The 26,757-nt window shown below is 36.2% G+C and overlaps 1 protein-coding gene across 9 annotated transcripts in view; it reads right to left on the reverse strand.

Annotated features, from left to right (window-relative positions):
- TRPS1 (transcriptional repressor GATA binding 1) overlaps nucleotides 1–26,757 on the reverse strand; it is a 259,423-nt gene that overhangs the window by 186,426 nt on the left and 46,240 nt on the right. For 4 of the 9 annotated variants that reach the window (XM_063726793.1, XM_002819370.6, XM_054518785.2 and 1 more), the window contains 3 exons: nucleotides 25,335–25,492; nucleotides 20,888–21,816; nucleotides 5,682–6,811 (listed from right to left, as the gene is read on the reverse strand). In XM_063726793.1, the coding sequence (XP_063582863.1) occupies nucleotides 5,682–6,811; nucleotides 20,888–21,816; nucleotides 25,335–25,371 (2,096 nt within the window). In that variant the 5' untranslated portion in view covers nucleotides 25,372–25,492. The remainder of the gene's footprint in view (nucleotides 1–5,681; nucleotides 6,812–20,887; nucleotides 21,817–25,334; nucleotides 25,493–26,757) is intronic. The other 5 variants (XM_009244043.4, XM_009244044.4, XM_054518786.2 and 2 more) reach the window with 2 other exon arrangements.

The following is a 26,757-nucleotide window of genomic DNA, read 5'->3' on the forward strand; positions in this document are numbered from 1 at the left end:
ACCATTTGACCCAGCCATCCCATTACTGGGTATATACCCAAAGGACTATAAACCATGCTGCTATAAAGACACATGCACATGCATGTTTATTGCGGCACTATTCACAATAGCAAAGACTTGGAACCACCCCAAATGTCCAACAATGATAGACTGGATTAAGAAAATGTGGCACATATACACTACGGAATACTATGCAGCCATAAAAAATGATGAGTTCATGTCCTTTGTAGGGACATGGATGAAATTGGAAATCATCATTCTCAGATCTTTTTTTTATTTTTTATTTTTTTTAGAGATGAGATCTTGGTATGCTGCCCAGGCTGATCTCAAACTTCCGGGTTCAAGCCTTGGCCTCCCACATGCTGGGATTTCAGGTGTGAGCCACTATGCCCCGCCTAGTCTGTTCCTTTTTTAACTACATAAACAAGACAGGCAATGTTTGTTTAGATTTGCTCAGATGTTTCCCTGGTCTTCACTTATTAGAAAATGTCTTTGCTTTGCTCTTATTCTTAGGAGATAGCTTTGATGGGCAGACAATACAAGGTTGACTATTTGATATTTTTTCAGAACTCTGAATAAAATTCCTCCTTCCTCCAGTTTCCATTGATGCTAATAAAAAGTCTGTCAACCTAAATGTCTTTTTCTGAGTAGTCGATTTCTTGTTAGTCTACAGCTGTTTTTAAAGATGTCTCTACCTTGGCATTCTCACTTTTGCTACAATGTGTGTGTAACTGAATTTATTCGTATACATCATCCTGCTTAGTGTATGCTACACTTCTTTGTATCTGAGTATTTATGTCCTTCATTGGTTCTAGAAAATCTTTTTCCATTTTCTCCTCAAATACTGATTACCTACTCTCTATTCTGTATATTTTCTTTCTTCTGGGACTCTGATTAGATGTATGATACAACAGCTCATTATATTCCATATCTTACTAAATGTCTTTGATATTTTGCATCTCCTTGCTCTCTTTTAAATATTCTAATGCCTCATTTTGATTAATTCATTTCTCTCTTTAATTGTCTAATATGTAGTTTAATCAACCCATATGTTTTAAGTTTCAAGAGTTATACTTCTCAATTAAAACAATGTTATTTGTTAATTTTTTGATGATCTTGATTTTTTTTAAATTTTACTTTAAGTTTTGGGGTACATGTGCAGACCATGCAGGTTTGTTACACAGGTATACATGTGCCTTGGTGGTTTGCTGCACCTATCAACCTGTCATCTAGGTTTTAAGCCCCACATGCATTAGGTATTTGTCCTAATGCTCTCCCTCCCCTTGCCCCTGACTCTCCAACAAGCCCCAGTGTGTGATGCTCCCCCCCGCCACCGTGTCCATGTGTTCTCATTGTTCAACTCCCACTAATAAGTGAGAACATGTGGTGTTTGGTTTTCTGTTCCTGTGTTAGTTTGCTGAGAATGATGGTTTCCGGCTCCATCCATGTCCCTGCAAAGGACATGAACTCACTTTTTTTTATGGCTGCATAGTATTCCGTGGTGTTCATGTGCCACATTTTCTTTATCCAATCTATCATTGCTGGACATTTGGGTTGTTTCCAAGTCTTTGCTATTGTGAACAATGGTACAATAAACATATGTGTGCATGTGTCTTTATAGTAGAATGATTTATAATCCTTTGGATATATACCCAGTAATGGGATTGCTGGGTCAAATGGTATTTCTGGTTCTAGATCCTTGAGGAATCATCACACAGTCTTCCACAATGGTTGAACTAATTTACACTCCCACCAACAGTGTAAAAGTGTTCCTATTTCTCCACATCCTCACCAGCATCTGTTTCCTGACTTTTTAATGATCTCCATTCTAACTGGCGTGAGATGGTATCTCATTGTGTTTTTGACTTGCATTTCTCTAACGATCAGTGATGATGAGCTTTTCTCATATGTTTATTGGCCGCATAAATATCTTCTTTTGCGAAGTGCCTGTTCATATAGTCTCATGTTGCTTGATGATTTTTTAATTGTAACATTCGTATCTTTGAATGCTTATTAGTATTTTATAACTGAAAACTCCTGTATCTGAAGTGACTGGGTATATACATCTATTATTTGTGTTTTCTACTGATTTCACACATGGTGGCTTATTTTCCTGTCCATATGGTGAATTTTCGTAATAGTGAGCTCATGTAAGATTTAACTGCATCTATCAATATCTTGGAGGTAAAATTTGGAGTACTTTTCTACAGACAAATTTGTGTTTAATTATGCCAGAAGTCAGAGGGAGAACTAATGTAAAAATCCCAGCCACCTTCAAGATCTAAGCTTAAAGCAAAACTCAGATTCAACCCCTTCTCTCTATGAGTAACTCCAGGCTTAGTCTTCTGATCAAATGCAACGTCGACATTGGCATTTGCCCTCAGTGTAACCTCACATTCCAAGCTTACCCTTCACTTCTCCCTACTCTGTGTTTAGTGCACTCTTGATGAAAGGGAGAACAAAGGCTCCAAAAATTTTTCTTACTTTGTAGAAGTCTGGCAATGCATTACAAAATATGTTTTATCTAGTATAGTTGTTTTGTAGGGAAGTAATCCTCCTACTCACGCCAAAAACCTAAGTTATAACACTGAAAATTTTGATAAGAAAAGTAGCAGTTAATAGAGAGCAGGTACACAGTTGAATTAAATGACAAATAATAAAAGAAATGCAGTGAGAAAACCATTCATGGGTGGAATATAATAACCCAGTTATAGTCTGAGTTAGTGGTATTATAGGTAAATACTAAACATTAAGTGAATGTACTAAATCCCTGTTGCTGACTAGATCATGTTTGCAGTTCCACCAAGTTTAACTTAGTTCTTAAAGAAAACACCCATGCAATGGAATCGACACTGAGGTTTTTCACTCAGAGCTCTAGATCAACTCTTCTGCTTCTCAGCTATAGTCATTTTATAGCTAAATGATTTCACATATTGTACAGTTCACGGCTTATGCTAATTTTTACTACACCGTTAAGTCTTCTATATAAAGCACTCAAAAGCCTAGAATATTTCACAGAAATAACACAGAATTATGGCAGAAGTTTCCCAACATGAATAATCTGAGTAAACAAATTTAATTATAAAGATACTACGCGATAAGGTAAACTTGTCCTCTTATTTTATCTTAAAAGGCGGGCATTTTTAGAAAATGCTTTGATAGCAGATCAAGTTCTAAACATCCACGTGACTATGTCCTTTCACATCTCTGGGGCCACTATTACTGTTCAGCTTTCAGTCGAGTTTCTTTATCTTTTCTACTAAGCTGTGACTTCTGAAATTGTAAGGCTCCAAATTTCAAATATCTCTATAAGAACTCAGAAACAGATTAGAGATAAACTACTCGGCACCTTAAAGGATCCCTGGTCAGCCAAACTATATCAGGATTTAAACCTAAGTGCAAGAATATTTTAATGCCCTATGGACAAGTGCTATTTCAATTTTTAGCTAATAAAATGCTGAGAAGTTGACTTAAAGTCAAAATGGACAGATAACTGTCATTTGGTATGGAAGCCTAGGTCCTCAGAAGGGTTCCAAGACCATATAATAGTGAAGCATTAAAATGTAACTCACCTGGAAATCTCAGCTTATTCATAACTACTGTGAAGTCAAAAACTCACAGGGATCTCATTTACATAAAGATACTCACTGAGCTCCCATTAGGCATCCTGCCACTGCGTTAAATCGTGCAGATACAGTGGTGAACAAGAAAAGAATAGTTAGTTCTCTTTTCTCTAGAGCTTACTTTCATTACTGAATATTAACTAAATTCTGACATTATTCAGTAATAGTTTTATTCATATTTTATTTCTTGGGGGATTATTTTGTTTACCTAAAGCACGTGAAAACCCTGTTTTCCCAGACATTCTCAAGCAATGCCTCAGCTGCATCAATAGAAAAACCACTTGTCCAACTGTGCTGGTAGCTAGATGTATCAGAATGAGTGTGTGTGCGTGCATGGGTGTGTGCACATACGTGGGTGTGCAGGTCCAAGATGTGTGTGTGTTCTGGCTGGTTTCCTCATGATTAAAGAAAATCATGAAGATTTCTCAAATAAATAGTTGTCCTTGTCCTTTTCAAAAAAAGAATGGACTATCTGATTTTTACATCACTCAACAAATGTACATGCACAATGTGCACATTCGCACATATCCACGCTAGTAAAGCTCAGAAAGCAGCTGATGTCTGCGAGCCTCAGAAATAAATTAACATGCAGCTAACATCAGAGGAGCCAGAAACACTCATTGCAAGTGTGAACACATATTTGATTGCAGGACTGTGTCTTTCCCAGGGCTGACCTTATAAATTAAACAGTGTAAATCTCAAGTAAGTGTTTTCTGAACATTTTGATTCACTGTGAACATTGGGATGCCCTTCAAATTAACATCTAACATTATTAGCCTATTGTTGGACATGAACTGCTTCATTACTGGTGACTGAAAAAACATACACACACTCGCACTAACACAAAACTTTTAAAAGGAGTGGAAGAAACTGTTTAATATCATGGGATGTAGAAATTGAAATGAATAGATTTTTAGACTAAGATATTGGTATAGTAAGTAAAGCTTTCTACTTTGATGCTGAAAGGCATAATAATGAGAAAGTACCCAATGAGCACTAAATAATACCTAAACGCAGGGTACCACCAATGCTTTGCTGAACTAATTCCTATTTATAACCAAGTCTCAGTTTAAATGCTCCTTCCCGAGGAAGTAATTTCCTAATCTACCATATTAGGTTATGTTATCACTATATTCAAACACACTGCCTTGTACTTCATCTTTTATGACACTAATTACTCTTGTAATCATCTAAGTGTCTCATCTTTCCTACTAAACTGTAAGTTCCATGAGGGCACTGACTATGTCTTCTCTTGTATATTCAATGCCTGGTACAATAGGATTTTTGAAATTAATTAATAACAGAATGAATGCATACATGAAATAAAGATACATATCCTATGCTTATCTCTAGATATTATAAAAGATTAACTGGGAAAGTTAATGTTTTTAAAGAGAATAGAGTGAAAGCAGAAGGAAAACACAAACATCCCACATCCATTTAAGAATCTGGAATAACTCAAGCAGTTTCACCTGCTTGGAGGAGCAAGTCTACATCCAAATCACACATAGTACAAAAATGTTCACCTTTAGATTACTGTTTTTATGCTAAACAAGCATGTTGCAGAATTATTCAAAGTCAGAAGAATATATAATCTCATTTTAAAATAAAAATGAGCAACAGGTTCTCAAAATTTTTTCTCAGAATAGAGAATAGGATATACTTACGATAGCATCTTTCATTTAGCTCTGTCAAAAAAATATAGGATGTGGAGTCATATTTAGTAAGGATAAATAAAGGGACTACAGTAAATTAGTAAACTCATCAGCATTATTAGAATCACTGTGAATTTAAAAAGACAATCAGTAAATGGTATAAAACAAGTACGAAACATGAACATACAGTCCAAAAGAAGGAACCAAATTAAAATCTACAGTGATCACAGCTGTAACTATATCACCTGCAAATCTGTGATCATCTTTTATGTGGTCTTCTCCTATAACTTCCCCAAGTCATCGGAATCACTCCCAACAATTCCTGGTTCAGCCCTCTTTCTGTGGATATTTTCTATTATTTTATTTGTATATTCCTCCTGACCCCACCCCCACCATGCCTCACCTGTAGTGTCGGGAAATCTCTTCTTCCACCTGGGTAATAAAATCACATTTGGTACATGAGTGTTCTTTGCTTTCCTTGACAGACTGCTGCCCATCTGATCCTTGCAGGTGATTTGCTTCTTGTTTGACATCCGATGCTTGGGACTCATGCACACTCTCATAGTGAAAGAGGAGTACATCTACATCAGGGGTGGTGAATGAACACTGATGGCACTGATGTTTGACTCGCGAGCTTCCAGCCGCCCCAGGGGACAAGTGCAGAAGCAAGAGTGCACAGTGGGAACAATTACTTTTTCTACAAGCAAACGGATAAGTAATTTCTCCAAGGTGCTTTTCTGGGCTGCAAAGTCCTCTGGGACAGAATGGACAGTGTTTAATGGTACACTTGTGAATGTTATGGAGCTGTTGATAATGACGGAGAAGTGGCCCCACTACAATTACATCGGGGCCGTGGCTTTTGGAATATCGGAAGTCACAGAACTGACAATTATAGCTCGTTACCACATTATCCTCGGCTCCCTTGCTGGAGAAGTCCTTCTTTTTAGCCCCACTCGAGCTCTTGTCTGCCTTGGTCATTGTCTCTCCTTCTGAACTTTTGGCTAGATCATTCTGATTAATGACAGAGCCCCTGGAAAGCTTATCATTCAACTCTGGATTAAGGCTGCCTGACTGCACTGCTCCGTGCTGCTTGCCATAATGTTCTAGCAGTTTAAGTGAGCTAGATGACTCACAGCTGAAACTACAAAATTTACACCAGTAGTAACTGGTGGCCTCTGTACCATTTTGTCTCGAGGAATCGAGGGGCTTTATGGGCACTGAGTACCCAACAGGAGTGTCATCTCCTGCTTTGACTGTTATCTTGTCCTGCCATTTTCCCAAGTCTCCAGAATCACTGGATCGAAGTGCAGAGATGGACTTGTTAGAGTTTTTCTCTGAAGGTTTTGCAACCTCAGAGGAGGGGAGAGAAGCTTTTATTTTGTTTGGGTGAGTCTGAAGAAAATGTTGTTCTAGTTCGGTGGATGAGTTGCCCATATAAGTGAAATTGCAGAATTTACAGCGGAAATACTTGGTGTTCCCTTGGCAATCTGGTGTTTTCCGTCCAATGCCAATGAATGTTCCACCTGAAGTCACCTGGAGAACAGAAGAAATGGACTTTACTTCCAAGGTGTCATTAATTCAATGGGCCCTCTGCAGGGGAAGGGGAGGGTACTGCCAAGTATTCCACATCAAAAAATACAATAGTACTCCTGCTTATTATGAAATCACTTGAATAATCAGAGCCAAATAAATTCACTCTTCATTTCTCAACAGCTACTCTTTGAGAGGCTCATTATGTTATACACTGTAGGCCAAAGTAACAGGTGAAGGTAAGTAATAAATGCACTATAATTTGAAAGACTTAATAATACATTTTTTAAACTAAGAAAACAATTTTCAACACAGTACATTTTACTATTGCCTCCTTCAAATCACATTCCTACAGAAGCATCAAAATCACATGGGATTTCTTTTCAAAAGGTGAAGCGTTACTGTCAAAACTAGAGGCACTTGCTCAAAAATTACTCAATGCAGATGTTCTCCAAGGAAATATTCTGTTCAGTTCCTACAGCAATGAGGCTGCAGGCAAAGATGAGGTCTCTGTTTTAGGTAAAATAAAGGTGCTCCTATGACCACCCAAAATGGCTTATAATTAAAGCACAGTGAAACAAACAAAAAGATGAATTGACTATGCAGGAAATACTAGCAAAGAAGAACCACGTAAATAAAGAATTTTGAATGTTTCCCAATCTAGAACAAACAAAAAACAAGAAAAATCTTCCATAGCCTTATTTGATTAAGGTTCTGTTTCATTGCAAAGGGCTCCCAACTTCTCACATGAGTAGGTCATGGAGATGTTTGAATGGTAAAATAAAATAATTCCACCATAAAAATCACTACAGCTCTGCTTTCTTTCCCAAATTATGAAATTACATGGAATCAGGACTATGAAAGCCTTCAAAGGGCACTTTGCATAAAATCCTTCCTCCATTCTCAGTGTGCACCTCAATAGGCAGTACAATTAAGCCACCACTGAGCAGCCAAAATTCAGAGTTTAAAATAGAGTTTTTGAATGAAATACTCCAAAAAGGGAAAAAATTTCTCTTCCAACCACCAGGGAATTTTTAAATTTTCCCAGCAACCAGATGTAATATATTAAGCAAGTGGCATAATCATGTTCTGCCTTCTTCAACAGCTGTTCAAAAATGACACGTGTGATCGCTGTTCATATCCAAATCACTGCATGAGAAAAGTCTCAGGCATCTCAAAATCATGTAAAGGCTCTATTTGAAATGCAAATAATATTGCTGTAGTACACTGAGAGATATGTTTGTACCTCTATTGTACAGCACTAAGACTGAAGTATTCTTTTTCCTATGAAAAAGAGATGTGACCTTGATCAAATTACTTAACCTCTCTGGCCAACAGCTTCTTCAACTGGGGCAACCTCTAAATTTATGTCCAGTATTATAGTTCTAAGAAATGTGCATTAATATATAAACAACTCAACATTTACTGTACATTAAGATAGGATCTTACAAAAGTTTCCCACAGCCTTTAATCAAAGGATGTAACATTTCACGTTAGGCAATGTCTATAGCCAGCACCCCAGTCACATAGATTTCAGTCTGTCAATGACAGAGCATCAACCAGCCAGAAAGCTAAGAATGGGGCACCCTTCCAGGCAGCAACCTGAGAATCATTCAATGGTGTGAGAGATTTCAAAGCCATACACTCAAGGATACAGCACAGAACACTCTAATCTAGCATTTAAGTGACTAAAGCAACTAAAACTTGCACTGAAATATAATTCATAATATTGTAAAAATCTCTACATGTATTTCCCAATTCACTGGAGGTAAAGAGAAGGTTTATTTGCAAAAAAAAAAAAAATATATATATATATATATATTTAAATGGATAGCCATCAATCAGGTTCTTTGTTCTGGAACTTAAACTTAATTCAAAAGGGACAAATTCAGATGTATCCCCTTCTTCTTTAACACAGGCAAAGAAAGAAAGTGTGCAAAATCTAGAGATAAAAATTTTCTTGTTTAAGCTTTCACATTGCATCTGCATTGCCAAGCTTCCCTATTATAAAATGCTTTGAACTTCTGCTTGTTGAACCAAGATTCCCAAGAAACCACCAGGCATCATCACTATTTCTTTGATTTTGCAATCTTTAAGCCTCATGTGCCATGACCACACTGAAAGGGCTGAACAAAGAGCATACATATACTTAAGAAATCCCTAAACATATGATTTTGAAGTGGATTTAAATTATTACTAAGCATCCCAACATACTAAAAAGGTTGTTGTTATTTAAAAACAACCTAAGAAGTCAGAAAACCCAGGCTACGAATCAATACTATCAGGAGAAGGGACTACGAAAGAAAGGCAACTTTGTGAAAAATTATCAGTAAAGCATTTTGGTTTAGGATTAACTAAGCTATAAAAAACGAGTTAGGTCTTTGAAGTTGGTGTTCGTGTCTAGATGTGTGTTTTTTTTTTTAACCCAGGGAAAATGTGCCAACTTCATTATTTAAGAAGCTTTTAAGGGCTATATATTTTAATTATGCTGAAGAATGAATACCTTCGTACTATTGACTGCTCTTTCAAAAGCCAAGCTAAAAAATGAAAACTCACGGATCTCATTTAATGGCAAGAACAATACTGACACTTCTATAGGTCACATATTTGCGTTTTTGGTTAATATCAGTAAATAATATTAGTATTATATATTATTAAAAGCTAATATAATATTAGAATCACATATTTTAAAAGGCAGTTTTGGAAAACATAATGACAGTGTTCTATTCCTTTTTTCTTTCAAAAAGAACATCTAAAAGCTCTATATGTGGCAATTTTTATACTTTCTATACTGGTAGATGTACACTCAAGTCATAGCGAAACATAGATGACATACAACATTTAAATGCCATTCTACAATAAAACATAATTTATTATTTTAGGAGACACTACTGGTGTCTATTGACCACACTCATTTTATTTGCATGCCCCAGATATGCTATTTTAAATCTATTCTTTTCTAGGGTAAAAACAAATACACAGTGAGAACAATTATGCAAAATAAGTGTTTTCAGCAATGGTTTATTGAAACTTATTGTCTGGAAACAGTGCCTCCACATTCATAGAATATTGCAAACTTTTCAAATGGCTGAATCCATCACGGAGTAGGAAAATTTACTGCTTCTTAGCTGTGACTATACTAAAAAGAGAGTGCAAGCAGAATAAAGAGCAGAGCTTTCAAACTTCCTTCTTTTACTAACCAGAACTTTAATTATAACCCTTTAAAGCCAGCAGTTCCTTTGGTAAAGACATCCAAATTTTTACAATTATATTAAACTGTAATTCCTGCTTGGGCTAAAAACTACATGTATTTATCCCTCTAATTAGTAGTAACTAAGTGTTCGGCTTGTGTCAGACTCTGCGATAGATATTAGGCATATAATATTGAAGAGGTAGACAACATCTCTGCCTTCAAGATACTTACATTGTAGGATTTAAAAATTGTAGATAAAACCCTTTATTTATTTGTATTTACATCTGCCTGTATTTATTTGCTTCTAGAGGAAGTTCTCTAGCTCAGATTCTATGAAAAGATATATTATTTACCCTCGTGGCACCTCAGTCTCCCGGCCTCTATGGATATAATACTGTACAACTTGTCATTTTATAGGATTATGGTGAGGATCACGTGAGAACTATGGATTTGTGCTGTCCAGTAGTACTTCCTGAGATGATGAAAATGTTCCATAGCCTTCCTTGGCCAATATGGTAGCCACTAGCCACAAGCAGGCTTAGTAAATATGAAGAACTATTTTTTAAATTTACTTTCATGTATTTTTTCTCAGCATTTCACTAATTTATTTGTAATTAACTGAAATGTATTTATTTAAAAAATTTCTTTTTTAGAGGCAGGGTCTCAGTCTGTCACCCAGGCTGGAGTGCAATGGCACTATCTCCGCTCACTGTCACCTCCGCCTCCTGGGCTCAAGTGAATCTTCTCACCTCAGCCTCCAGAGTAGCTGAGACAATAGACACACGCCACCACACCCAGCTAATTTTTGTATTTTTTGTGGAAACAGGGTTTCGCCATGTTGCCCAGACTGGTCTTGAACTCCTGGGCTCAAGCTAGCCACTTGTCTTGGCTTCACAAAGTGCTGGGATTACGGCATGCACCACCATGCCCAGCCTAAAATTTAAATAGCCACATTTTGTTAGGGAATATCATATTAGATAGCACACTCAACAGTAACATGTGCATAGATAGGATTATTATTTAATAAAATGAATCACTCAAGTACATTTTTCCTGCAAATGGGATAAAGAGATTACATGGAAGGGAAGTGGTAAATTCACTCAGTGACAAACTCACACACTTGTCACTATCAATATTCTTAGCTGTAAATGCAAAGGTTCAATCTGCTGTTACTAAGATAATGCTTCTGTTTATATTCCTTCTTGAGCTACAGGAATAGTCTTATTCACATCTAGAAGAAAGCAGGAGTTCAATGCATTTTGACTGAATGAATGAACGAAGGGAGATGTAAGCAGATGAAAATGTCTCACCAAGGCCCCTGAGTTACCTGCGATTCGCTGGCCACAGTGCTTCCTGGCACCCTTACCACTGACTTGGCCTGGCATACATGGCCTTCTTCAAGAAACTACAAAATGCATCTTTCATCCACACGCAAATGACTGACTATGGAGTCCTTTGATTGTGAATTAAAGTTATATAAAAACACCTAAAACAATTAAGGCACAAAAAAGAAGACTTTAAAGTCTTTTTCACTGACTAAGGACTAGCATGGCTTTTTATATTTGATTTTAGCCCTAGTTTTAAAAACTATTCCTTCCATGAAGTGTTTTCCATGGCTTTCATTTATAATTTATTTACATATGTCTTTTCACACACACAAAAAAATTGTTTTACCGTAGAAGTGAAGAATATGAAAGGGTTGGTTTTTTCAAGGTCATTAATCTCAGTTTCTTTCTTTCCTCTCAATAATATGGAGCAAAAGCTAATAAGAATAATATCTAAAATAATATGTCAAAGGAAAATATTTCTTAAAGCCTCAGAGCTCTTAAAATGACACTTCAACACATGTACTTATTTTCAATGCAGCAAAGAAAGAGTTGTTTGAACTAAACACAAACCTCTTCTCAGTTGTGGTTCATTTTCAAGTACTATAATTGATAGCAACAGAGACAATTATAAGGGTACTAATTTAAGAGAACTTGAGGTTATGGGCTGATAGTCAAAGAGGTAAAAGCTTAAAAATAAAAAGCTAAGTTGTTAAAAAAAATCACTGTTCAAATACTGATATTTCAAATAACTTGAAAAAAATCTGTAAGAGCCGATCTTAGCTGAAAATAACTACAGTCAGAATTAATCTGCTTATATACATTGGGAATTTTTCTGCATGTATAGTGCTTCAAAAAAAATTCCAGAATATAGAGTGTGCTTCAGCGATATACTTTTGATGGAGAATAAATGTTTCAGAATCTCAATAACAAATCAAATTACATGGCATCATCTGACTCTCATGCCATGCATAGCTTATTTCTGAGGTTTATTCCTATCAGTGACACTGTAACAACTCCCTTATTTGGATTTATAATATAAGAGCCAACCAATGGCAGGGGAGGGTACAGGGGAAACCAAAACTTAAACTCCTATACTGGGCACACTGAAGAAGAAAATACTGCATATTCCTCATTATGCACATTTTTATTATTGGCTTTTTGCATAATAGCAATAAACAGTTTACCCTAAACTGGTTCTCTCAATTTACTCAGTATAATTCTGAATTAATTTTTCTATAGTTATCTGGTATTTCAGATGACAGAGTACCAATAAATCTTAAAGTCCATCTTAATATGCCAGGGACAGTGGCTCACACCTGTAATCCCAGCACTTTGGGAGGCCGAGGCGGGCGGATCACCTGAGATCAGGAGTTCGAGACCAGCCTGGCCAACATGGTGAAACCCTGTCTCTAATAAAAATACAAAAATTAGCCGGATGTGGTGGCGGGTGCCTGTAATCCCAGCTACTCGGGAGGCTGAGGCAGGAGAATCGCTTGAGCCTGGGGGGCGGAGTTTGCACTGAGCCGAGACCATGCCACTGCACTCCAGCCTGGGCAACAGAGCAAGACTCCATATCAAAAAAAAAAAAAAAGTCCATCTTAATAATTTGGAAGACAATCTTTTATGGTAAAAATAAACAAGAGAAAATGCAGTTCAAGTGGGTTACAAAGCTAAGTGAATTCCCCATAGCACTCCTCTACAACATCCAACCTGCAGGTGCTGCTGGTTCATAATGGAGATATGTCAGAATTGCACATGTATTCTAAAGAGCATCTTAATGGGAAAAGAGAAAATCTAATCTCTGAAAATATAGAACATCCTTCCTCCAGGGAAGGTTGCTGTTTTAACACATCTACTATGTGCCAAGCACTAGAAATACAAAAAGAATGACAGAGTCCAAAATCGTAATATGTCTATGGCTTAGCACAAAAAGCTCACAACTAAAAAGACAACAACAGTGGAATACATCCTTCTGCTGTGACATGTAACAGGTTCCATGACAACACAGAGGAAGAGCCCCTAACCCAGACTGAGGAGACAGCAAAGGCTCCCAGAAGTAACAACTGAGCTGTGGACAGATGAGCTGATATGTGAAGGTTAGCCTCAAAGGCAGTGATCATGGAAGGGCATTTCAGGTGAAGGAAACAAAACCAGTAAAATCAACAGCGAGAGTAAGACAATGCAAGCTGCTCTCAGGAAATATTGAGGAGGGCTGAGGCATTATCAAATCCTTAAATGGAATATGGTACATAATGGTGCTTGCTATGTAATAAGTAATATAAATGTAATAAGTAATAAAAATGTGCTAGCCTTGTTCTTACTATTATCCTTTCTAGAAGAATAGTGAGATTTAATTTGGAAAGGTAATGTCTTATTGGAGAGCTGACATTTACATAAGCAAGTATAATTAGATGATATGCTTTTCAACAGAAGTAGTCCCATACTTGCTATAAAATGTAGGACAACTGATCTATAAACAGAATTTTTAAAAATTAAAGGAAAGAAGAAAGAAAGGAAGGTGAGAGGGCAGGAGAAAAAAGAGAAAGGAAGGAGGATGAAAAAAAGAGAAGGAGAAAGGAAGAAAAAAGGAGGACAGAAGAAAAGAACAGAAAAAAGAGGCAAAAGAGAGGAGGAAGAAGAAGGAATGAGGAAGGAAATAAAAACAGAAGAAGACAAAAAAGAAAGAACACAAAAAAGAAATCAAAGGAAAGGAGAGGAAGATGAGGAGGAGGAAAGAATAGGAGGTGAGAAGAGAAGGGAAAGGAAGAGACAAGAAGGGAAGATAAAGCTAGAACAACAGAAAAGAAATCAATAAGGATTTACTTGAAAGAAGTGACAGTAAAAGAATAAAGAAGGGAACAATGGGACATACTACTCAAGTGTTTGGGGCGTGATATCAAAAAGAAATCCAAGGTAACTCCAAGATTTCCAGCCTGACTTAGCTGAAAACAGGAGTAAAGAAGAAAGGAGGCAAAAAGAAAGTTGTTGTGGGGAACTTCACTTTTACATATGGTGACTTTGAAATGCCAATGAATTCCAAGGTGGAGCTTCCCATCAGCTGGAAAAACAGGTCTTGGAACAAACCATTATTTATTATAAGATTCCCAAATATGTTCCTGGACACATGAAAGGATGCAGGCATTCTTTAATCTTATATCAACAGTTCAACTAAACATGAAAGGAGAAATGTTAGGCCAGGAGACTCTATGAATTCCCGAAATCCTCACTATGTCCCACCCGTCTATTGCTTTCTGAATTCAATGAAATCACACAGCTGTGTGATCCAGCACGGCTGGAGAATCCAGCACACTCAAATTGGACACTCTAAAGGCATTCTGATTTGTTCTCTGCTTCCGCACCCATTCCTGCACTGAATGTAGGCGGAGGATAAAACCTTAATTACACAGCCTTGGAGGACATAAATGGGAATGGAGTGTATCTCCTTAACATGTAATCTGCATGGAAAAAAAACAACCTAAATTGTGCCTGGTAACTAGAAGAGCATAAGACAACTTTCAGACCATCATTTAAATAATAAATTCCTAAAACAAAGTCCTCTAAATGAGGGGAGTACAAAAAAAGTCAAACACATGGATGAAATGTCCCTTAATTTGGGGATCAAACATTACATCCTTAATTGATTACATCAAAATTTGCACCTTACTCGCTCTACCAGAACTAATTTCTGCAGCACAAGTACCAGGGAAAATGAATCACTGTAATTTTAAAAAGATGAGTCAGCAAATTTAATTTTCTTTTTACTGATTTCGAATAGAAGCTTAGTAAGTTCAAATAAGGTAGCATTACACTACACGGAGCAGATAGCAGACAATCTCAAAGAAATCACCCAAGTCCCCAAAATCAACCTGATTCAGAGAGACTGCATCAAAGAGCTCTGATTTATGTCTTCTGTCTCCTCCTTTACATGCAATTGGCCTATCTTCTATTGCTTTTCTATTGGCAATAAACTCAGACTCATGTTTGGCCAGGCCATATATCAGTGTGGTTGTGAAGACAGGTTTCCGTGGCCTGTTTAACATGGTTTATATCCCATTATCTCTACTTATGCAACTCTGTGATCTTGGGCAGGATACTTTAATATATGCTGTTTCCTTATTTTTTTAAATGGACATAAGGTTAGTGTTTACTTCTAGGGCTATTATGAAGATGAGTTGATTAATACATGTAAAAAACTGAGCTCCACATACACACATAAGAAACCCTTAGTAAATTTTAGCTATTATTAGATGTGAATCCGAAATTGGAAAAAAATAAGGGATCTGTACAAATTTTGATTATGTAAACTAAAAGATGAAAGAAGTATGAATCAACTTAAATGTAAGACAGAAAAATAAATTTTACATTTGACTTTCAATTAAAATTAAACAAGGGTTTGTATGATATTCTGAAAATGTGTAACATTTGCCTCAAATGTGGATCACCTGATGAAGAATTCAAGAGATCTATGGTCCAATGATTGTCAGAATCAGACTCCACGAAGGAAATCAGAAAATGAAACAGAACAACTTTCTCTCTCCAAACTTTCCCCATATTGGCACACTACTTGTATATCTGTGTTTCTAACAGCTGCACGTATGCTGTAATTACAACAATCCAAGAAATAAAAAACACTGAATAACCTCCTGACTTGAGATGGTTAGCAGAGCAGGCCATAGGAAAGGTAAAAGGTTTTCTTAGGAGTTGAATAACGCTAAATTTGATTGGATCCACCGATAACCACAATTTATTCTCCTAAACATTCTGCATAGAGAAAAATACTGATATTCAACAAAATTATACATGTTCCTTTAAATGATAACAAATAAACCGAAAATCAAAGATGACACCAACTGTCATGAACAAGGCCAAAAAAGATTTAACTGTCATGCAGGTAAAGGGATTAGTAATGATAGTTGAACTATTCTACTAGGGTGGCTACATTATTTAGCTCTGCCATCTCCACTGATGAAAATAACCTGGTAAATACCAGAACTTTGCCTTGCTTTATGGCCTTGGGGTGAGTATATGTCTTATTTTCCACACTTTATTACTTGTTAAGGAGACACAGTCCTGAAAAAGAAGTGTGGGTTCATATGCCAAACATTCTGCATTCTACAGACAGTCTGAACTGATAAAAGTCTCATTCACCAGTTTTTCTAAACTGCAATTGTCCTCAACTCAGAAAAACAAAGAAACAGAACCTGCTAAGATCTACAACTTCCCTCCTACTCCAGATAAAAGAAAATGCCAAGGCAAAAAATAAATGTTTAGAAGTAAAATTCAAGACAAGTCAAAATAAACCACAATGAGATTAATGGTCTCTGATTTTTTTTTCAAACCAAACTGTAATCCCCTGCTCAAATGATTGTACTGATACATGTTAAAGATCTATAAACTCATACAATTAAATCTGTTGAAAATACAAATCCAAAGGATGACTTCCTTTCTCTAAAATCTGTTCTTCCTGCTTCTAACATGACATATTGTGCAACTCTGATAAAAATATTTACAACACAGAAATGTAACACTCCTAGCTCAAACATAAGACAGTCTTTGGTAAGTTAATCATGTGATTCTTCTATTAGCCTTAGAATTTCATAAAGGGCCAAAATAAATTTAATAGCTGGAAACCAGTAGCTACCTTCTTAAAAGTCCTGAATAATGCAGTAATAAAAAGAATTTACTAATATGAAAACGCAACATATATATCATGAGCATCTGAACTTGGGGATAGCATAAACACTTTCCCGTGGGAAGCACAACTTGACAAGACTCCTACTTTTATAACCTGATCTGAGGGCTAAAAGCTCCCCAATAAAGATGATGCAAACACCCAATGCACGTTGTTAATGCAGGCCTCCATTGAGTAATGGTTTAAATATAAGCATAATAAAGCAGATTAAAAAGAAAGAAGCTAGCAGGGCGCGGTGGCTCACGCCTGTAATCCCAGCACTTTGGGAGGCTGAAGCGGGTGGTCAGGAGTTCGAGACCAGCCTGGCCAGTATGGTGAAACCCCGTCTCTATTAAAAATACAAAAAAATTAGCTGGGAGTGGTGGTGCACGCCTGTTATCTCAGCTACTCAGGAAGCTGAGGCAGGAGAATCACTTGAACCTGGGAGGCGGAGGTTGCAGTGAGCCGAGACTACGCCACTGCACTCCAGCCTGAGTGACAGAGTGAGATCTCCGTCTCAAAAAACAAAAAGAAAAATATAAAAAGAAAGAAGCTGTAATTACTTTTTAAAGAACTCGATCTCTTGTATTATTGGTCTCCATGTGAGCCTCAATGGCCGAATACAGATAGTAAATATTACATGAAAAGCTAACCAATCATGCTGCATCTATTATTTTTAAAAATTTAAGCATGACAATTGATAGAACATGCTGGATAAATGAAAAATTGGAAAACTAACATCCTGGTCAAATCAATTAGCTCTAAGCTAGCCATTATAGCTTCTCTTGTTTTCTTGGTAAAGAATTGACATGTCTTCTGCTTTTAGGACTGGGCATGCTACCTCAAGGTGTTGGGGGATAATCTGATAAACGCCACACTCAGAAAGGACAGTCTTGGCTTTCTGATGGCTATTTACAGTGACCTCCATTATCCGACTGGGGCTGTATCTACTATGCAGCACAAAGAAACATTGTTATTTGACAGTATTTTTACAAAGTTGTAATTCTTTGACTCAGTGATTTGTGATCTAATTTATACAAAAGTGGATATTATCAGTACAAGCATGTTTAAATTTCAATTATTCCTCCAAGTATATTTGAAATAACTTGCACTTAAACCGGGAAATCTTAGAATTTGTTTAAATTACTGTACTTCTTTTTCCCAACTGTATATCTCATATTTGCTCTCAAGTCCATTCAAATTATTTAAAACCATCCATGTCAAACCAAAATATAGATCAAAGCCATAGAGTTCTTTCAGCCTTTTGCTTTTGGCTTCTGTTACTTTTTTTTTTTTGGCCTAAAATATCATAAATCTATCATTAACCACCAACTGTTCTGAATGTTTTTTAAAAAGCAAGTTTAATTGAAAAGGATTAATGAATTCTTCATCTATTACTTAAATTAGCTTAAATTATGGACTTATATATAATTTCTAAAATTGAATGACTGTCTGTAATACTCATATTTACCAACATCTTTTTATCAGAACACACACAGGCCATTAACTTACTATATATTTCTGACAAAACTGCATTAAAGAAATTCTATAGTCAGCATTTTATCTCCCACAGCTTCTAGCCTCCACGAAGTTTAACCACCAAGGAAAGAATCTCTCAAATAGCATTTCAGTAACACAAACTTGTTGGTAAAAAAGGAAATTTCAGATGCGTTTTTATTCATTTTATGCATATAGAAAAACTGTTCAATATTTATTTCAGCATGAAGATACTAATAAGTTACTTATCTTCAGACATTTTTCTGCAGCAGTATCTGGCATATGTGCAAAGCATTCAAGATTAGCATTTGATCTACAAGTATATTCAGTGTTATCCTCACAAATTGAAGTTAACCCTTTAGATGCGTTTCAAAATCCAATCGTTTGTTTGAAATAATCATGCACTGTTTCCACAGATTACTTTTTTCTATTTTTAGCAGTATTATTTATCTTGGAAAAAAAATTGATCTTAACAAGATTATGTTCCTGCATGCGCTTTCCTACCACTTTTTGTCTTCCTTGGTGTGTGCTGCAAGGATTTAGCAGACAGCATAGTCTAGGATCAGCTGTTTTATTTCTAGTTCTATTAGTTCAAACTCAGATAGCTCACACATCTGTTTTACTTCTAAAATCACTGCCCAGGAAAAGTGTCCAGCTCCTTCTACCCAAACATAAACTTTACTATAAATAACTAAGAACCTAACAAATAACTGTTTGGGGGAAATGGAAGTGTGTTTAAAAATCTGAATTCTTCCAAACTATAGGCCTTAGTAATTTTCGTTTTTAGAGCTTTCCCTGACAGCCTAGATCAGCTTCCCTCAGAAGTTGTCCCTAGAGTGAACAAACTGAAACGCCCGCCGGAAATCCAGGTATTAACTTCATATTACTTGCTAATTATAAAACACTGTTTCACATACTGACATTATTCACTTCCAACCCTTTTATCTAAAACACGTATTTGCTTCCCAATCATAGTTTGACAGCAGAGTGTATCTGACATAAGACAGTGAAATGATCTTTAATAGACAGCAGTTCAAAGCATGTAGCTTTCATGCATAATAACTATGTTGGGTTAACTTGCTGCTCCACAGAAATAATTCTATTTGTGGAAATTCACAAACTAAGATGGAATTTTTTACAGTACTTTACCAAGATGAAACTGGTGTTTCAAGAGTTCTTTATATCTCCCTTAAAGTGATGAGTGCCATTCTGACATTTAAAGGACCAGGAAATTTCTCTTCTGATTCTTCTTACAAGAATTGCAAAATATGTTCACTACCTGTTATTTACAACCTCTTTGCCTGCTTTTCTTATATGGCATTAGGTCAACAGAGAGGTCTGAGGCAAATGAGCTGTAGCTATCAAGTGGATAAAAATGACTGATATTTTAAGGGATTTATTTCATTAGTTCTCTGGGTACTTCTAATGATTCCTAAAAAAGCTTACTAGTAAAGCTAATATGTTTTGAAATCCCCCTGGCCTTATAATACAATAAAAATCTACAAACTGTAACAAAAACTAATACACTTTCTCAAGCTGACCATGAATTTTGACTATGCTAAAATTACTAAAATTAAATGTATACATTTATTTAGACTCAGTTCCATGTTTCATTCTATTCAAAATGGTAACAGTTTCTTTTTTCCATTTCACATATGCCATAAACTAAAGACAGAAAGATAGAACAAAAAGGTAGGCTGTTTTTAATAAAAGTAAAAATCTAAATTATTACTAAATGCTTTCATAAATTATTGCCATTTTCCTTAAATGCAGAAAGGAATGCTTTATTGGCCCCTACCAAGGTCATTCTGGTGTCCCTAATACTTAAAATAACATTTACTTCTTTCTAATCAACGTAAAATGTTATATCCCAGTTTTCATTTGCAATTATTTTGCCTTTTCAGGACTATCTCTGCAACCATCATATGATCCGTCAGGATGAATATAAAATCAAATCCTAATCCAAGATACAGGAAATATCCTCACTGAAAGAAAGATTATAGCAAAAGCCTTACAATCTAAAACTCGAACAAGGCACGAATTATTATCATGTACAACCATAAAGATTAGTAACATTTTTGGAAGGCTGTGAAAACATCAAATTACCATGACATATGCCCAGAATTGTGAAGCTTAGCTAATTCCATGAAAAGACTTTCTCAAATTTAAAAAAATGCTAGGATTGTTTTCCACAATAAGAGGCTAAAAGTTGTCTTTAGACAACTCTGAATATACTTGTATGAAGTAGCTATGGAGCGTGTCCATCTCTTCTGCTAGATCTAGCAGGCTATCTGTCTGGTACTGGGACCTTGGTTTTAAAATGAATATAAGAATTCACATTTCATTTCTAATAACTTTTTCTGTACAAAGAGACAATACAAAGTACAAACCTGCACATCATAGGTCCCATTTAGTAAAACAGGCCTTGAAGAATTGATGTCCTGCAGCACACCAGAAAACACAGAACGGTTGACCTTCTGGAAGTCTTTGGAATGGCTGAACTGCACCATGTTATGAAGGGCCAAGATTTTGCTGTCCAGCTCAGCATCCTGCCTGGTGCGGTTATGCAGTCCTAAGTGATACTTGCGGAAGTGCTTAATCAGATCTGTGGGGTCGTTGCCATAGTAACCATATCCACAGATATTGCATTTAAAGTCCTGAAGCTCTGGAGACAGAGGTGCCGGGTCTGGGTTGTCATTCACCAGTAAGTCAGTTTTGGATTTATTCAGTCTTACACCCCCATCTGAAGGCACTTGTGGGTTTTTTGAGGCCACTGAAACTGGGCTCAAACCTTGACAATTGGCTTGACCACTCTGTGCTTGCCCTGTTTCCTCCGTAGCCTTTGGTGACATCTTCTGATCTTCTTTTGTCTCCACTGAGTCCCCTGAGGGGGTGCAGGCCATATCTTGAGGGTCATCTGCCTCTGCTCTTTGAGGAGACTTCAAGGGCTCACAGACTCCCCCAGCAGCTGGAGATGAGAAAGCCAACATATTTCTGTCTGTCACCTCATCATGCGGAAAGGAGGGAAGGTTTCCTCCCTTACTGGGGCTTTCATAATTGAAGCCAGCCTTCTCACTCAGGACTGCGCTTTTCAAGTCCTTCTTACTGCTAGAAGATGGGTCTTGAACATGCAAGCTATGTTCCTCCTTATGATTTAGTTCTGCAGCATCACTCTGATCCGTATTTTCTGACATCTGATCTGCAGAAAATTCTTTGTTCTTTCCAGATACCTTGCTTTCTGTACCTATAGGCTCCAGGATCTGGCCCTCGCCTTCACTCGCAACGTTTCTCAGAGGGGGGTTCTTTTTCCGGACCATATCTGCAAAGATTCAGGGAAAAGGCAGATACAGTGTTATTTGAAAGTTACAGAGATACAATTGAATCTGGAATATTTTACTTATGCAAGTTTTTTAAGGTGCATAATCAAATGCTTCCTCTAGGAAAAAAATCCATTCTAAAAACAGCAAAAAGTTGAGACTAAAACAAACAATTTACATTTAGAATTACTTTTGTAACCAAGACTGGCTCATTTATTATTTTAAGGTGGTTTTAGGAATAATGAAGGATTTATTTTTATTACTAGGTTTACCCTTCCTATTACTTCTTCCTTCCTGAAAATATATTTTTGCCCAATTTCTTCCTTCGATTGTAGCTAACAATATATATTCATGCTTATATATTTATATATGGTCTATATTATATATAGCATGCACACGTTATGTTTATAAAATACATATATGTGTTTATGTTTATAGAATACATCACATTTATTTATATGGTACATATATGTATACATAAATAACATAAATTGGAATTCAATATTGTTACCCTATGCAACCGGGATGTAAATATAGCTTCAAACAAAATATCTTCATAGTCAAAAAGACAGAAACAGCTATGTTATAAACAGAGTGAAAACTGCCTCATCACTTTCAGGAAGCAGAGGATGACAAACGTTCCAGCTCTGACCTACCAACAAATTTCTTTAAGCCACATTTGGGGCTTGCCTGAAAGTCAGAAGAAAGACCTGGTATGCATCACAGTGGTCAGATCAGGTTTTCCTAGGACTCTGTCCAGCATGCTGGGGAACCTAATAAGCTCTGGGTGTCCATATGCAGCCTGGTGAAAACAGTACCTGTTCCACCACTGGGAGCACACTGGAAACTGACTAAGAAAGAAGATTAAGCTGAACCATATGACATTGTCCTTGTGTAGCTCAAAACAGCAAAATATTAGCAGTTTGCTATGGTTCACCTTTACACATTAACTCAACCATGTCTCTCAAGTTAAGTTAGTGACATCAGTGACTGGGGTCAAAAGAAGAATACTGGAACAAATTCTTCTGCTGGAGTAGAATGAGTCAGAACTTTGAGAATATAAAATAAACTAAGAAACAATTTGTGTAGTGTCAATTAAAGAATGCATTAACAAAGGCTGGTCGAGGACTGGGTTCCGTGGCTGCTGTTTCTTAATCACTCAGCTTAAAAAGCTGTCGAGTGCTGTGTAAGTCATCACCCCAAATGTCTCTTGGAAAATTCCACCTGTGACATTCTGATTAAACAAGACTTCTTTGTTAGTTGACTTCGCCATAAGGACTAACAGTTAGTTATACCACAATTATCCAAAACATGCTGAGAAAATCTAAATTAATAACATGAGGTTTAGTCATTTTCATCTATAATTTCTCACAAGTACTGAAGTACCACACTGGCTTTGGATATACAGGTGTACCTTTGCTTCTGAAAAGCTGGTCATGCAAAATTTTTATATGAATCACTGAACAAGGATAGTGCACTAGAGTATAAGGAATCATTTATAAAGTAAAAAGGTGCCATAGTGAATAATGCCAAAAATAGTATAATGGTACTTAAGTACACTGGGCCAAGCACAGGGGCTCACACCTGTAATCCCAGCACTTTGGGAGGCCATGGCGGGTGGATCACCTGAGGTCAGGAGTTCAAGACCAGCTGGCCAACATGGCGAAATTCCATCTCTACAAAAAAATACAAAAAATAGCCAGGCGTGGTGGTGCATGCCTGTAATCCCAGCTACTAGGGAGGCTGAGGCAGGAGAACTGCTTGAACCCAGGAGGCGGAGGTTGCAGTGAGCCAAGATCGTGCCATTGCACTCCAGCCTGGGCGACAAGAGTGAAACTCCATCTCAAAAAAAAAAGAGAAGCAAAAACAAAAACAAAAAGAAAGTACACTGTTCTTACACATCAATAATGTTATTCGCCAAATACCTATAAAAGCTCCCTCTTGGAACAAAATTACATATACAGGATGGAAGAGTGAAGTTTCAAGTGAAAGTGTTGGCGTTGAGGCAATGTAAACCTGACTGACTTCTGGAGGAAAGAAGGGGAATATGAGCTTCTCATCTTGGTGTCATTCTATTAGGCCCTAAAATTAACAAAACTTGATAACCACTGTTAAAAAAGGAAACACTGGTAAACTATTTTTTTTTAATGTTTGCATTTCAATGTCTTATGTGTTATGTCAACCTTTTAGGAGTCCTGTATTCTTTTGTCAGAAGTGACTAAAGAAGCCCTGGGAATGTGTGAAAATACGCAGAAAACCGAAGGGAATTTTACTAGTAGTCAATAAAGGGAAAACAGGGAAAAAAAGACTAAATGAGCAAACTGAAAAAAATTAGTTATCATTTAAAATATAAGGTTGAGCAAAATATGCATGGTTTTGACTTGGTCTACAGAAAAGGATATTTTAGGTTGTAATCAAACATTCCTACACATAAAATTGTGAAGGTTTGATACAACTTCTCTTACCTTTCCCTCCAGAATTTCCTGATTGTTAATTTTTTCCATTACACATAATGTCTTCACTAACTATTACAATATAATCTTCCCTTACTGAATAACTATATCATTTGTATTTTAACAGTTATTTCTTAAGATGACTAGAATCCAACCCTGAATCACCTAAATGAAATGAATAAGGTTACACACAAAAAAAGATAAAAATCCTATATCAAAAGACAGGACTGACGAAGAAATGAGGAAGAAATAATCTAATTCATTAAGGTTATCCTTCCATCAAAATGAAGAGAAAATGGTTTATGCCCATATGTTAACGCCAGGGTGAGCAATTAGGAAAATGGCAACATTTTAAATAGCAAGGGAACCAAGATAAAATACTCAAAAGTGAATAGATCTAAATACATTAGTATTTTAAAAATTAATTTATTTTTCAAAACAAAAAGAAGTTTTAGCTTTAGTTGATTTATTGTTATATTGAAGAGATATAATGGGTCATAGTTTAAAGACTACTCAACCAGCATCTTTACTGGTTGGGAGAAAATATGACTTAATTAAATTATCCTCTTTCTAAAATTTCAGTTCCTTCTTCTACCCAAGAACAGATACTTAGAACACTTATGACTCATGACCCCTTATGCTGAATAGAGCCCTTAAAAATATACATTGCAAAGACTGTTAAACTGCTAAAACTTCAAAGAAATATCTGAAAGGTCATTTGGGTTTTATTTTGTGTTGTGGGGGCAGGGGCATGTTCTTTAGTTGCTGTTTTTTTAAAAAATGTGCTTAATTTAGTTGACTATACTTTGAAGTAGCTATAGAAAAAATAATTTTACTGGAATTATATCATCATAATTTTTCAGAGTGACAGATTATGTAAATATAAGCACATTTGTTATACTTCTAAGTGGAAGAAACTCCCCCAGCAAGTCATAAGTTAGATACCATAAGACTATAGCCACCCTCAAGTTATTATCTCTAAGACAAATAACAGATTGCACGATGTTTTACTGTGTGCCAAGAACTTTTCCAGTTAACATTTTCACTTGAAAAAATAGATCACATACTTGTAAAATCATACCCAGCATTGACTTCATAAGGCATGTGGCTTTAGAGTGCTTTTTACAATTATTAATTCTATTAGTCAACTAGCAGGAGGCTAATGCAATTGTCTTAGAAGACGCTCGGAAGACACAGAAGACATTTTGAGAGCTGATCTGTACATCTGCAAAACAAAGCAAAAAAAAAATTTTCCTTCCTAAATGATCTAAACATATTTTCATGTATCACACCTAAAATATATTAATATGCCGGCATCATAGGCTGCCTGAAAGATACAAAAGCATGAGCACATCTTGAGCAAGATCCTCTCCCTCCCCAGGGTTTTAATAAAGCAACAAGAGAAGGAGGAACATGATATAAAAGGTTACAGGACATAAGTCATTTTCATAACAGACTGTGATGTTGGTGAAATCATTTAACCTCTAAAACCCCTTCAACCCTAATGACCATAGTACTTACCTACATTGGGGTGGGGGTAAAAGATCTTAATTTGTAAACACCAGCAAATGCTTTTATAGGGAAAATCTTAAAGCAATTAAAATACATAATCACAACAATGAACTAGCCATTAGTTTTGGCAACTCTATTTTAAACTTTATCACCCTACTACATAGCAATATCCTTCATGCAGACTACCTCACCCCCGGAAAAGTTCAAAATGCCCGTTAGAGTACGTCTACTATGAACTGCCATTTTAGATAATGGGCTAAAAGTGAAGTTGAGAAAGAGGAGGTAAAGAATTTAAAGGAGAACAGCAAAGCTCAAAATTGCTATTTTAAGTCCTCTATTTAATTGTGAGATTAAAAATTGACCTCTGGGGCTATGTAATAGTGAGCAGGCCTACATTTACATTATTCTCCACCTGAACAGCCTATATAATGAGAATGCATATTATGTGCCAAGATATTTAGGCAGGTTAAAAATATATGTAGCTTGCCCAAAATACTCTATTTGTATTAATTTTCATTGCTGAGATATAGGACATTCCATTTGTAAAAATCATAAATTTCTACTCTTAATTAACCGTATTTCCTTCTAAATAAAACAAATCTAAATGCTTTGCTTTCTTAGAAAATGTGTTTACTTTTATAAAAATAGGAGTGCACTATTTCTGTTACCGTATAATGTAGACAGATTTATGCAGAAGAAATAATCAGCATTAGAGCTTAAAAATAATTCTAACTATTTTATCTCACTATTTAAAGTGCCTAAATACATAAGAAAAAAAAATCTTCTCCTGTAGAAGACTGATTGATGTTCTCAAGAGGGCACCTTCACAGCAAAAGGGATTTGAGTTTTCTATCATTACCTAGATACTGTAAATTAACCACTAGTGTTTTAGTTATATTTCATATATTATATATAAATATATACATGCATACGTTTAATGACATATTCTTACTCCAGCTAACCTTGCAATAGATAATC

The sequence above is a fragment of the Pongo abelii genome, chromosome 7 (genome assembly GCF_028885655.2).
Source record: "Pongo abelii isolate AG06213 chromosome 7, NHGRI_mPonAbe1-v2.0_pri, whole genome shotgun sequence".
Taxonomy (NCBI): domain Eukaryota; kingdom Metazoa; phylum Chordata; class Mammalia; order Primates; family Hominidae; genus Pongo; species Pongo abelii.